Source organism: Crinia signifera, chromosome 3 (genome assembly GCF_055691185.1).
Source record: "Crinia signifera chromosome 3, ASM5569118v1, whole genome shotgun sequence".
In the NCBI taxonomy this organism is placed as follows: domain Eukaryota; kingdom Metazoa; phylum Chordata; class Amphibia; order Anura; family Myobatrachidae; genus Crinia; species Crinia signifera.
Window position 1 is genome coordinate 149,273,399 of NC_139219.1, and position 14,432 is coordinate 149,287,830.

The window sequence follows — 14,432 nt, forward strand, 5'->3', positions numbered from 1 at the left end:
TTTCCAGCTCACCTCACAGGTGCACTCAATACTGACTGACACATTATAAATGATCCAGAGGTGGAGCTAATTCCTTCACTTATGATTCTGTGAGAAGACCTGGAAACGGTTAACTGTTGGTAGCTCTCGAGGACTGGAGTTGACTATCTGTGATACAGATCATAGTATTTGTGATTGGCCAAGAGTTTCCAATATAATGTGAAGGAGCTCATCTCTTCTACGTGGTTTGAGTAGCTAGGTCGATAGTGTCTAGGTTGACAGTCAAAAGGTAGACACCTGAAAAGACAGATATGGTCAAAAGGTCTATGATTTTTTTTCTTTACTTGATGTATGTCCAGTTATGTTGACATGGATTCAGTATAAGTTTTCCGCATCCCCTTCTGCGTGCATATTGAGGGCGGTCTCCTTGGGTTTGTCTAGTTTTACAGAGCACTAATTTCAAGTTTCCCAGGATGCTTAGAGGAAGATGAAAGTTTTTTTTTATGTCATCAAAGAGGCTGCAGAAAGTGTTAATGTTAACTATTGCATGGTACACACCAGAACGCTCCTGATTGTTAGATCGTTAGCAGACTGTGCGATAGTCGCACGATCTGTTGGAGCATACAATCTGCTAACAATCTGCATCCAATCGGATCCCAATCCAATCTGAGTCTGTATCTAGTTGAATGGGTCTTTTACAGATCCTACCTGCAGCAGGTAGGATCTGTAAAACTGCCCAAACGACAGCAGGGACATGCATCGGATTGGAATCCGATCGGAATTGGATCTAAGCATGCCCAATCTACATACAATCGGTTGGAATTGGATCCAGATTGATGGGATTGAGCCCTAATCGTTCTGGTGTGTACCTTACATTAGTTTCCTGTAGTGCGGTAAAGATAAACTGAACCAGCTACAAAAATTGGATCTTAGGTACAGGTGTACACCCATTGTTGCTGCAATCTGTGCGTGCTTGTCGCGCCAAAATCGCACACACTTTCTGCATTTGCTGCTCAGTGTGAGCCATGGAATGCACGCACATGGCAACGGGATTGCGCCGATCGCCACGGATGTTCTGCGAGGCAATGACTAGCATGGCTGCATATGTAGTTCACAAAAATGTGTATATATACAGAAATATTGGTGACCGTCTTAAGGAAATAATATAAATCTGTAATTGTGATGGCCACAAGCACTTGCATCTAAACTAGCATAAGCACATATTTAACACAGTCCAGAAAGAAAAACAAAATCAAATACATATTGTTAACTGGAGATCTAGTGAGGCATCAGATATGCACAGAATATAATACAATTGTAGTGATTCAAGGTTAAACCAATAAAATCCATGAGTGATTTGAGTCTTGAGAAGCTAAAGATTTGTCCACCACCTCTGATGCCAGCCTACAGCTTAATTTAGGAACGATAAGTTGCTGTCTATGACTCGGATGTGCCTAATTGTAGTGCATGTCAAGTTTTGGTTCTCTGAAGTGGACACCAGAATAATGTGGAAATGGAGAGCAAGAGGTTTTTGTGGTAGAGGAGGTGAGATTACCCACCTCACGTTAGACGGAACTAACACCTCGAAGTTGTCACTTGCAGGTCCCCGCATTGCTGTTTATGTATGCAGTTTCTCTTTCAAATTATTCACTTGTAACTCGGATAGCTTGTTATAAGCCTGGGATCACTCCTGAGATAATGGTTGTTTAGATCAAGAGGAACCTGAAAAAAAACTGGGATGTCCCACTCCCAAAATCATGCCTCCTTGCAGCGATAATTTTATATAGAGGAATTCCAGTTCTTCAGGAGTTTCACCAGAATTCCTAATATCCTTGCTTCTGCCAAAAGCAGACAGCCTAATAGAATATTTGCAGTCCTTCAAAATGGTCTCTCGCTGTAAGGGCTGCCGTGATATACACTGGCATACAGACGTCCTTGCAGAGATCCGGGACCAGTGCACTGGTCCCGGATCTCTGCAAGGACGTCTGTATGCCGTATGCCAGACTGGTAGATCTATATCCTGTGGTATTTTTAGCCCACACCAGAGGAATAACTTGGTACGAGTCTTAGCCTTTGGTCTTTTTTAAAAAAAACAAACAAACATTTTATTACAATAAATACGAAGCTTACTGCACTGAGGCACCTCTGTGTACTTTTCTCTGCAGCTATTTAACACCCACAGGACAAGGGTGGTCGTACAGAGGGGAGTGACGTGCTTTTACATATGGACTTGTGTGCATGGTTACTTTGGTATGTATTCAATGCTGTTTGCGAGTGGTGACAGCGAGCAGGGCTTCCTGCTCGCTGTCACCACTCACCCTGACAGCATTCAACACAGCCTCCGCATCCGCCAATTCCCCCTCGCTCCGTTTTTTGAGCGAGGGGGAATTGGCGGATGCGGCTCCAGAAGCAGCGAGACCCGCGGCTAAAAACTGCGAGTTTTTTCTGCAGCAGCCGTGGGTCTTGCTGTTTTGGGGAATTCTCGCCGTCTTGTGATAGCGAGGATTTCCCAAGAGCGTTGCATAGTGCGAGCGGCCGGCGCGGGGGTTAAACAGCGAGGATCGCTGGTTTTCAGCAATCCTCGCTATTTAACCCCCTCGCCGGCCGCTCGCACCGGCATTGAATACATTTGAGTTGGCATCTCAGTGACCAAAATCTTAACTCTTTGTGGACTTTTTTGCATGTTCACAAATATCCTTTTCTGGGTCAGTGTTTAGCGCACCTATATGCTCTTTTGTTATATATATATATATATATTCACGTCTATGTTGACCTCCAATATGTAATTAAACAATTGCTCTATTATTTATGTGTCCCCCTCACTTTTCAGTTTTACTCATTATTATTTCTTACAGTCTTCTATAGAAGAGAGGAAAGAAGTAGAAACACAAACGCTTGACGAAAAGGTGGACAAACAAGAAGGGGAAAAGGTGATAAAAGAGAATCAGACAGCTGAAGCAAAGAAAGAAATTTCTCACAAACCACCCAAAAAAGTGCAGACTGTGCCATGTAAGGTGACCTTGTTGGATAAAACTGAATACACCTTTGATATTGAGGTAGGAAAAAACTTTTATTTAATGCATTACCCTGTCATTCCCAATAATTAAAATTCCTTTAACTTATAACTTTTAAATTTGCTTAGGTTGTTGTGTTTAGTCTTAATATTCTGCTTCATGTTTTCCACTATTCTCGCTCTATCTGGCAGCAACACTATATGGCCTTATAGTATTTGTAAAAATGTGTGTATGCCTAAGTTTCACATTGTGTGCTGTACTACTAAATGCCTTAAATCTGTAAACTAAAACGAACCATTTCCCTTTTTAATTTGTAATCTGCTAAAGGCCCCGTACACCAGAACGATATTGTAACCAATCGTACAATTTGACTGGTTGTATGATCAATTGTACGCAGATTGTGTGCACACAATCGTGCAATGTGCGCTCTCGCTGGTTGGGGATTGGTCCTCTGATCTGACGTGCTGCACGTCAGATCAGTTGGGATTGGCAGCAGACTGCAATCTGTCGTTCGATGCGCTGTCCCAGGAGCGGCTGCTTACTCCATTTGCGGTGGCTGGGGCCCTTGGCGGAGCGGAGGCCATGGTGGCTGGGTACCCTGTGGAGCGCTGGCCGTGTTGGCTGGGGCTGGATCCGGGGCTGGGTCCCCTGGCGGGGGCTGGGTGTCTGCTGCCGGCAACAGCAGAGACTGGCATTTTTTTTAAATGGCCACTGCCAGTCCATTGCAGCTCGCCGGGTCATCGCCCCGCCCCCTTGAGCTGGCTAGAATAGCCAGCGTGTGATAGGGGGTGGGCAGTCCAGCGGCGAAGATGGAGAAGAGAACAGCTCCAGAAAAGGTGCCTGGAAGCCTGTGAACACAGATGAGGCTGAAGCCCTGGGAGGCGGTGGCCATATAAAAGAGCTTAAAAGGCCACCGCCCCCAGGTGAAGACGCCGCAGAAGCACTGGGGGGTGGGGGGCCCTCCGGGGTGAACAAAAAAAGATGCAGCTTAATAAAAAAACAAAAAAATCAAACCAGTGTGTTTTTTATTTTAATATTTCCTTTACAGGGGGGCTATAGGTACCAGCGGGCCTTTAATGCCCTACATGCTGGTTCTCCCAAGTACCAGCATGTGGGGCAGGCTTACTGGGACCTGTAGTCCTATTGTAAAGGATAATATTTTTTAAAACCGCTATCAACCCTGCACCCACCGCCCAGGGGTGCAGGGGATAGCCCCGGGCTTCAGCCTAGGCCTGGGGTGCTCTGGAGAGGGGGGTCCCCACCATCCCAAGAACTCACGGCCTGGGCGGACTAGTTCGGGGTAATGCTTTGGCCACGGAACATGAAGCGTGTCCTGGCTATGACATTACACCTCCTGCTAGTGGAGCCTGGTGCTGGTCCCTAAAATACAGGGGACCCCCACTCACTTTGTCCCCCGTATTTTGGGAACCAGGGCTGGCACATGAGCCCGGTGCTGGTCCCCAAAATACAGGGGAACCCCACAATCTCTTTTTATTGAGATTTTGATATATGCAAACAAAACTCCCGATATAAACATAGGACATTATAGACAGTGAATTCCACAAGTATAGAGGCAATGTCACAGGGTACTTATAGAAAAATGTGTAGCCAGGATATCGTTAATATTAAAAAGATGTATAATTAAACGAGGGTATTATGTGTTGGCATATCAAGTAAAATCACTTCATTGCCGGATATAACAATTCCTATTGCCAAAAGGCGCCGTTTGGGTTCTAGAGAATACCGGGTGTACCTCACACATACAGACAGAGTGAAATACCACACTAAAATACTGTATAGCAAGAGTATGACATTACAAATGAGAGAGTCTGATCAGACAGTATATTCCCCAGTGAAGACAAATTACTAAACTAGGAGAAATTAACATTGCAATATCAGATATCTGGTCAAACAGGGGAAATAGGAAATATAAATTAACAAACATCCCTTATAACCCCCCACCCTGTACTACCCACCCCCAACTGAGGCGTACCTGGATCCCTTAACTGTACCCCCCCCCCCCCCCATCTAACTATGCTAACTATCTAGTCCCAACCCACCCGTTCTCAGGAGAAAGTAAATTAGTGGCCCTCAGCTTCTATGCTAGCTAATTGTGCCAAAAAACTAACCTACCCCTCCCATGCTACCCTCCTTTAATATACGAACTACACTAATACTAATCTAATCTACCCCTCCCTTTCCCACCCACCCACCCAAGTACTAAAGGATATAGATACGAATATCTGACAGGGGCTGAAATGAAACTAATGGCCTTAACAAGGGCAGGAGCAGCTCCCCTGCAGTATTAGGATGTAAAGTATCATAGCACTCAGTCTAAATTATAGAACGTTTCAAATATTTTGAGTATACATAGAATATTAAAACAATAACTAACAAAGGTTTAAATCACACCCACCATAAAGTATAATAAAACTAAATGGACTGACTGGGGCTGTAGACTAGTGGCCAGGTATTAGAGCATGCCAGAATATATGAACAGTAGTAGAACAACCTAGAAATAGTGCAATGACACAATTGGACATATATTAAGAAATAATCGAACGGATACAAATAGCCCATCATGTATATGTATAAAACAAAAGTATATATACATTATAGAAGTGAGCATATGAGCTTAATATATTAATCCGGCCAATCTTTTACCCCCTGCATAAGCAGAAGAATAACCATAACCAACCAATTATAATAATAATAAAACCATCCTTGCATGCCCAAAATTGCATAAGAGAATAAGAATACATAAATGATAGTCCCAAAATTGCCCTTCCAGGCCAGGGATAGGTATACAGGTAAAAGGAACACAGCGTAATCTTCAATGTTGTAGCAGCAGACCGGATTTTAATATTGTCTCCAACTGCAGGAGTAGTAGTGGATGTAGAAGGCTCCATTTCTTGAACAGGAGGGTCCTGACATCTAGCTGGCGCAGGCGACATGGAGGTCACACTATCAGGATCCATAGGCACAGCCACCGTAACTTCGAATTTGACAAGTGGCCTGTGAGTGGAGGCATTGATGGCCTGAAGGAGTTGCTGTACAAAACCTGACATCACGAATGGTTAAGTAACACTCAGCTTGGAAAGTAGCGGTAATGATAGAATGGCGGTGGCTAGCACACCACCAGTATTCACCAAAGGTCTTAGGAGTGCACAACTTATAGTATCCAGACAACCTCAAGTGTCACGAAGGACTCCAGACAACAAATAGGATGTAGGTCCAGCGGTGTTTGGCAGAGCTGCGCTGTCTGAGGGCGCCAGAACGCGGCAGACAACGCAGGAAGTCATAAACCTTTAGGTTGAAGTTGTTATGGAGCAACACCCCTTAGTATCAGAAACAGACCAGCAAATGCAGAATTAAATGTAGAAGCACAGGATCAGTAGTTGTGGCCGCAATATAGATCATGCAGCGTGGGGTGTGTTATCTCTGCTCACTCCTCAGATGTACCACACAAACAAGGGTAAAACTTATATCCTGATTCCCTATTTTGCAGTGTAGTTAAAGCAGCCAGAAATCTGCAGACCAGCAGGAAACCAGTTCAGTAGTACAAATATAGCAGGGGGGATATGCAGGGTGAAACAGGCTATATAACATTTAGCACACACCCTGTTGCCCAACCCTCTGCTACCATTCCATGCTGAATGTCTTGTTCAATTTTGTCATTTTAACATTGTTGACTGATTTCCACAATGAATATATACATTCTAAGGGGGTTATTCTGATTTGACTTGGTAAGCTGTGAAGCTCGCAGTTTAGAGTCTTTTTGACACCACCCCACCAAATAACCGCCTGTTTTCCTGCAAGGGGATGTGTCTTCGCATGTGCCCACAGCAGAAGAAGTCATTCGATGGTCGCAGACTTCCACTGCCTTTGCAATTATATGTCAGTTGAGACTGACTTATATTTGCGGGTTTCCGTGAGGAAGACAGTACGGGCAGATGACCTGTGACATCAGCCACCCGCTCCCGGTCATGAATCGCTTGGCGTTTCCATGACCTAGAACCGCCCCCGCCCATCATTCATTCTGTTGATTCTCTGCCGCTGCTCCTACAGACACAACCTTTTCAGCAGATGGTTTCTAGAGAAGAGGATTACAGATTGATGGCAGATTTGTAATAATTTGTAAGCATGGATCTCCATGTTCTGGGGGGGTATTCACTTAGCTGCAAATTTTACTGTTGCTAATTGTTTAGATCGGGGCTATTCAGTTATCCCTGATGCCAGCCCTCAGAGCCACAATAAAGGGATACGGACACTTATCCCGGATCCTAATTTATTGCAAGAGAAAGGGCTTTAATTGGATAGCCTGCTAATGATGATCTGTCAAAAATAGCTAATTTGTTCTGGGGGGGAAGGAATCTGGCGGTTAATTGAGTACACCTCTTTCTTGGGATTTTCAATCAGAAGTGTACTTTTGAAAATTTGCATCTCCGTTATCATTGTGAAAGTGTGTACCTAGCTTTATAGTTGCCACATGCACTTTTCTCCTCACCAGTTTTTGTTTTGTTATATTATGTATATAGTGTTCATTCTAGCACAGGTCAACTTTGAAAACCCCAGCAGTTCCTCTTCCCTGCCTGGGGTGTACTGTTGTTAAAGAAAAAATAAGCAAACATTATGTAATTATGTAACTGTAGAGGTCTTCAATTTATGCTCTTTGCTATTATGACAAATTAGAAGGGAGCTCTTAAGTGTCTTTTCATGTCCCTTAACCTGGGTAATTGATGCTTCAGTGATTTATTATTTTTTTCCAAATTAAAAGAAAAAAAAAATTCTTAAATGTCATTTCTGAGTGTAGGGTTTAATGTTGCCATAACCTGATTAGAAGAAGAGTATTGTCAAGGAGACAGACACTGACCTATTTTTCTTCTTGTATATTGCTATTTCAAGTGTTTCTATGCAGTTCATCCACTTGGAAACGGACAATTGTGCAGTTTCATTATGTGACAAAGTATTGGCTAATTAGCAACCTGAAGACTTGCTTAATGGGTTCTGTGTGTGTGTGTTTTCGGTCTATTTTCCATCGCTAAACTTTTTGCTTGTACATTGCGAATATAAATATTTTATGGCAAAGGGCATTAAGACTACTTGCATGGCCCCGTTTGAGTTAGGCATGTCTGAGCATTTGATGCACATTGAAGTTGACAGTAGATTCACTGCTGCTTGCCGTTCAAGAGCATTTGTGGCACACCCCAAGGAAATAGCTACCTTCTGCACAATGTTTAGGAGAGGGAATTAGTATTTCATCAGCCGTCTTGTTGGCATCAAGAGTTACTATATAATGCTCTTTTGAAAAATATCTCCTCTTCGATATACCTTTTCACCTATAGCTGCTAAATAAGCTTTCTGCTTAAATTTAACACCGTTCTTGTAGTTTGTTCACATGGTCTAATTCCAGCAGCTGATTGGGTGTTACCCACATACATTCACTGCCTTGTCAGTGTTGGATTTTACCTAGGTCCGCTTCTATTCTTGCTGTTCCTGGGGATTTTGCTATTCTGTGTGTTGTATTACTGTTTTGCTCCCAGATTTGCAGCCCAGAATAATATTCAGATGCTTTAAAATATAAACCATTGGTGAGATTGTGGATTTCACCCCTACAAATACATTATGACATAGAGAAAATATAACATTGGCTTTAGGGAACAGCACATTTAGCTGTTTCCATGGTTACTGGGAACTCTGCAAGTGGCAGAGCGATGTATAAAATAACTTTATTATTATTTCATAGAGTGAATTTTAAATTACATATCGGGATTGTACTGTAATTAACTATAATATATGAATGTCTCCTAAAATGAAAATAGATAATTTTTGGTTAGTTTAGGTTTCACATTGCACTGCTCTTTATAAATTGAAACTGAAGCATTTGTAAAGTTATAGCATCTAAATCACAATTTGTTCCCCTAGAAATTATTAGGTTTATAGAATAATTTCTTGGTTTGTAGACTGATTTCAGACATTGTGGAATTTGTGTACTCGCTAGCTCCGTCACCAAAGGGAATTCGCTGTGCTATTGTATATTTTTCCATCTTTGTCAGCTAAGGAAGCACACAATAGTTTTAGTGTCAGTAAGGCCTACACAAAAAAACCTGGCAGTGTTTTACTGGACTTACAGAGGGATGCACAGAGACTGTTCAGAAGGGCAGACTAAGCATTTAATGCAGGGTTTCTCTCCTGGCACACTTCAAAATATGTCCTAGTTTTGGGCGAGATATTAAATACCACAAATAACAAGACAGACATGTAGGATTCTTCAGGAGTCTGGATTGATTGCAGTATAGAATGAATTAATCCAAAATGCATTGTTCATTTTGTGTGTGTGTGTGTGATTTTATATCATCAGTTAGTCCAGTGGTTCCCAAACTGTGTGCCGTGGCTCCCTGGGGTGCCTCGGGACACATGCAGGGGTGCCGCGGCTTGGTGGTCTAGGACCAACTCTAATTATTAATGGTTAATTATTTATGAGCAAAACCAGTGCTGGTAGCTGGCAATCATAGAATGTGTACCAACAGAAGCAAATCCTGCCCTTTACCACATAACTGCCACTAAGAATCGCATATAAACCCAATCTAAATTAAAAAAAATTGACCTAGGGGTGCCGTGAAAAAAAGTCTGATTCTCTAGGGTGCCGTGAATCAAAAAAGATTGGGAACCCCTGAGTTAGTCAACAGAGCCATCTGTGTGCCAGTGCTCTCTTTGCTGCTTGTACTTCTTACTCGTGCCTGGAAAAGATACTGCTTGATGCCGAACAGCTGTTGGCTTTAATATTGCTGGATTTGTTATATTTGGAGTTGTTAGTCACAATCCCATATCTGTCCAATGTTTTATACCTATGAGCTCTTGTGCTGCATACATTCAAAACCAGTTTCCCTCGTGGTAATTAGTGTTTTGTGGGAACCTCTAATTAGAAGTGATACGTGTCTTCAGATATATGCTAGGCCTTATTTCTTTATGGGTGTTTTTACTCTACCAAGTCGTGTTTTCCCTGATTCATGAACACTAAAGAACCTAAATCCTAGCTAGCTGGTAATTTAAATTAGTTTGTTCTTGACCACACTTATGTGTTAGTTTTTTTCAACAGCTTTGTGTACAAGTCCAGACAAAAAAAAACCAAGATGACTTCTAGTTAAACAAAGAATTTTCGGTACTCCTAGAACAGCGTCCACGATTTTAATCTTATGACATAGTTTAGATCGCATTGTATTGCATGCGATGCGATCAAAATGATTTTTCAATTGTACAGGCACCCTAATGGGTGATAACAATGGGGGTACGTATAACATAGTAAACACCACCCCCACTATGAACGGCAACCCAGAGCGTGGCGAGCACAGCGGTACGCATCCTCTGACCTTTTCATACCCCACTATCCACATTGGTTTGGAGTTTATTTTATATAGTGTGGCAAGTAGCTTAGTCATCCCTTGAGTCCTTTAGAAGTAGTGAGAATTCTACACATTTATGTAAATAGGCCTAAGTAAATCCGCTGTTCAGACTCCTTTATAAACGGTTTGTGGTGGTTCAGAGAGGTTGGCCTGTCTCAAGACAGACCATTGCTCATTGTTTACAGGAAATCCTTTATCATGTTTGTTATGATTTTGGTTCTTTCCTGATCAATCCATTACTTTGATGCAATGAAGGACACTTCTACCATCCCATTAGCATCAGTTTTTTGCTCTGGGAAGTCTTATACCCAGTACCTCACCCTCTTGTGTGACTCCTCTCCTTTCCTCTGCCCAACAGGGAGTTTTTGATGGGTGCGGCATCAGCATTAACAAACAGGTCCATGATCTTAACCATCCTATCCTTGATCCTATATATTAATGTACAAAAATGTTAATTTAAAGAGCAAGAAAAAGGGTCTATAGTTGAAAAGACCTGGATAATAAAGCATGAGGCTACTACCATTTTGCCTACGTAAAAATAACACATTGCTAATTAAATTCCTCGGTTTTTATCACGGCGCCCGGCTACGTTAAGCTTTCAATGTAGGCTAAGCTATGTTGTCAGCGTAGCAGTCACCGTGATAATACAGGAAGCAGCACTGGGAGCAGGGTGGTGTGGTTTATACTTGCCCTCCTCCGGGTGGCGATCCCTGATGACTGTTACTCCCCCCGAGGCAGCGATGGCCACTCCACAGCGGCAGCGTTCAGTCACCCTCCTCCGGCACTTGCGGCAGATGCTGTACGTAATTTAGCGTAGTGCCGCTGGCGGCGCATCAAATGGTTTCCCTGCTCCCCCAGCGGCACTACGCTACTTGCCTACAGCGTACAGCATCCGTGGCGAGTGCCGGAGCAGGGGGACTGAATGCCGGGGAGTCACCGTCGATCCCAGCGTGAGTCAGCGGGGATCGATGCGGTGCCCGGGCCAGAGGAGGGTAAGTATAGACCAGCCATTTTACCCCCGCTATCCACGTCATACCCCCAGTATCCACGTCGGCGTGGAGTCTAATTTATAAAGTGTGGCGAGCATAGAGAGCCACCGAGCCCGAAGTGTGGAGAGCACAGCGCCACACTTAATAAAATCAGCTCCACGCCGACGTGGATAGTGGGGATATTAAGCATTTTGTATTTTTAGGGCTCCAGAGCCACTGACGTAGTTTACGTAGCCAGCATAGTGCGGTATTGGTACTCTGAATACACCACTACGTAATGGGCGCCCTGATAATAGACAAGTACCAATTCCTCCCTAAATTTTTGGGATTATACAGCATATGCTGCCTAATGGTTCCTCAGTGCCCCTCCCTGTTGTATTTCTTGTGTACATCCCATTATAACTAATGCCCAGGAGTACTAAAATAACAAAACTGTGTACTACATAATTAAATAGATAGATAGATAGATAGATGTGTGTGTTTGTATAATATAACGTTTTCCATGGAAGTGCAGTTTTCCTACCCTTGTTTCTGATGTTAAATTTATACAGCGATAACTTTTGGAAGTTACTCAAAGAGATGGGGAGAGGAAAGTAATCTGAACATATAAGAAAAGCAACATCATTTTAGATCATATGGAAGGTTATGCAGATAGCTATCGGTTATAATGTTTTCTTAGATAAGATGGTTAGATTTGATTACAAAACATAAAAATTATACTTTTTTTTTTTTTTTTTTTTTTTTTTTTTTTACAATAATAAACTTCACTAATGATGTATTTGGCAGATCAAGCTAAAGCAGTTTAGTATTCCCACTTGTTGCTAAAGATCATTTGATCATGACTGTAGCCTCAAGGGTTTTGATTTAATACAAAATCTAAAGAAAAAAATACTTGTTTATTAGATATTAAGTTTATCTAAAGTTATTTGCAGTTTAACACTTATCCTTTTTATATATTGATATTGTCATAAACAGTCTGCATTACTTTTATGATTTTAAGGGAAAACTTGGCCTGGATAATTCATCCTTTTGAAATGAATGCCCATACACTTCTGATCCGGGCAGGCTTAGCTGGGATCGCATGAGATATATTGCATTCAGAAAGACTACATGTAATATATCGCATGCAGTCCTACTCAAGGGGGATCACGGGCGACTTCTTCGAGGGGAGAAGTCACCGTAGTGTATGCCCAGCTTTATATACTGTACACAATCATTGATTACTCTGCTGAGGAACACTTTGGACAAATGAAACTTTTGTATCTTATAAATTTGTTTTTTTTAACCTCTCTACATTTTGTTCTTACAAATAATCATTGGGGCAGATGTATTAAGCCCGGCGAAGAGATAAACTTGAGATAAAGTGGAGATAAATTGGAAGGAGATAACACACCAGCCAATCGGATGTGTTTGAAATATGACAGTTGGAAGTTGATATGCTGGTGCGTTATCTCTTTCCAATTTATCTCCACTTTATCTCAAGGTTATTTCTCGCAAAGCTTAATACATCTGCCCCTTTAATTGAGTTTCTGTTTTCAGATAAGAGTATTTTGAAAGTGTCTTTAAAATACTGGTTATGAGCCACTCTTGACTCAAAACCCCAGATCCAAAATCATGGCTTGACAGCATTTTGTCCTACATATTTATGTTCTACAACTGTCCCTCCTCTTTCTGAACTTTCTTCTAGTTTACTAATGATCAATTAAGAGTATTATATACAAAGTGTTTGTTTTTTCAAAGTATTTGCCAGTGGAGTCTATGCAAAGCTGTATGCACCCAAACCTCGAAAATGGGGCTGCTTTCTGGACGTTGGTTTCACCCGCCTGAGGCAAAATTCTTCATAAGCTGCATCTCATGCTGGCATATCAGGCCTGGTTGGATATCCCTTGGTGAAACAATTACCCTGAAGGGGCTTCTGAGTGATATTATTCACAATATTGTCTAGTGTGGATACTCCATATCGTTAATGATGATTGATATCTACCAAGCATGCAGGTAAATTTGGCAATATAGCCAAATGACCTGCATGTTCGGTGGATCCCGCTGAAGTCCCTGAACGGTATCGACAGCCGCTATTGGGTAATATGTTTGGGAGCTTTAGGTGACTGTACACTGAATAGAGTGTTTGCCACTGATAGAATAAACATGTGAAAAAACACTGTCGATCAAAGCTCACTCAATGTCTCATGTTTGGGGATCCTTTGCCAGTTCAAATACATTTCGCTGTCAAATGTGCTTTTTTTTTTTTTTTTTTAAAGCTAAGAATTTTAGGAGAAAGTTGTTAATTGTGAATTAATATCTGATCATCACTTGTGGGGACCACCCTTTCTAAACATTCTAGAAGTATGAAAAAAATCAGTAACTGTATCCATAGCTTTACTAACTTATACACAACTTCAATTATCTAAATTTATGAAGTAATGTTCTGGCCATGCTTAGTGGGGACCTGAAAAAACCCAAGTGAACATGGCTAATGGGGACCTCATTTCCATTTTATTTGCATAGTTCACACACATTCACCTTTGACTAGTGGGGACCTTGCAACAAGTACATTACTAATGGCATATGACAGCATCTTTATCAAGTAAATGCTTAGATTATTTGTTACAAAAAGGATTTTAAAAGTGAATCTACATTTAAGAATTTAATGATTCATTACCTGGACATCAATAACAAAATCACATGTATAGAACCCTAATGCTATGTACCCTGTAGTCATTTTCACAATATTTAAGAATTTGTTTGACTAATATTCCTAGGTTTGATAGAAATATTTGTGTGACTTAATGAATACAATGAAAGGCGATATATTATTGTACAAATGGTAAGGGTGAATTATTGTCTGGACCTTCAGTGGTCGACCCAATGCATGTCGCCCCTCCTCTTGTCAACTCTATGACCCTGTGGTGAAACGGATTGATATTTTTTTTTTGCTTTAATGTATAATTTTCATCTTACTAGCACAGATAGATAGGAGTTTATATATACTCTCCCTAGTAATCATCAGTGCAATTCAAAAATTTGCCTAGCTATGTGTTCCCTTAAGG

The 14,432-nt window shown here is 41.7% G+C and overlaps 1 protein-coding gene across 24 annotated transcripts in view; it reads left to right on the top strand.

The window, feature by feature from the left end:
- Nucleotides 1-14,432, top strand: part of EPB41L2 (erythrocyte membrane protein band 4.1 like 2) — a 191,929-nt gene that overhangs the window by 54,760 nt on the left and 122,737 nt on the right. For all 24 annotated transcript variants that reach the window (XM_083176718.1, XM_083176720.1, XM_083176728.1 and 21 more), the window contains exon 3: nt 2,835-3,035. In XM_083176718.1, coding sequence (XP_083032844.1) covers nt 2,835-3,035 — 201 coding nt within the window. The remainder of the gene's footprint in view (nt 1-2,834; nt 3,036-14,432) is intronic.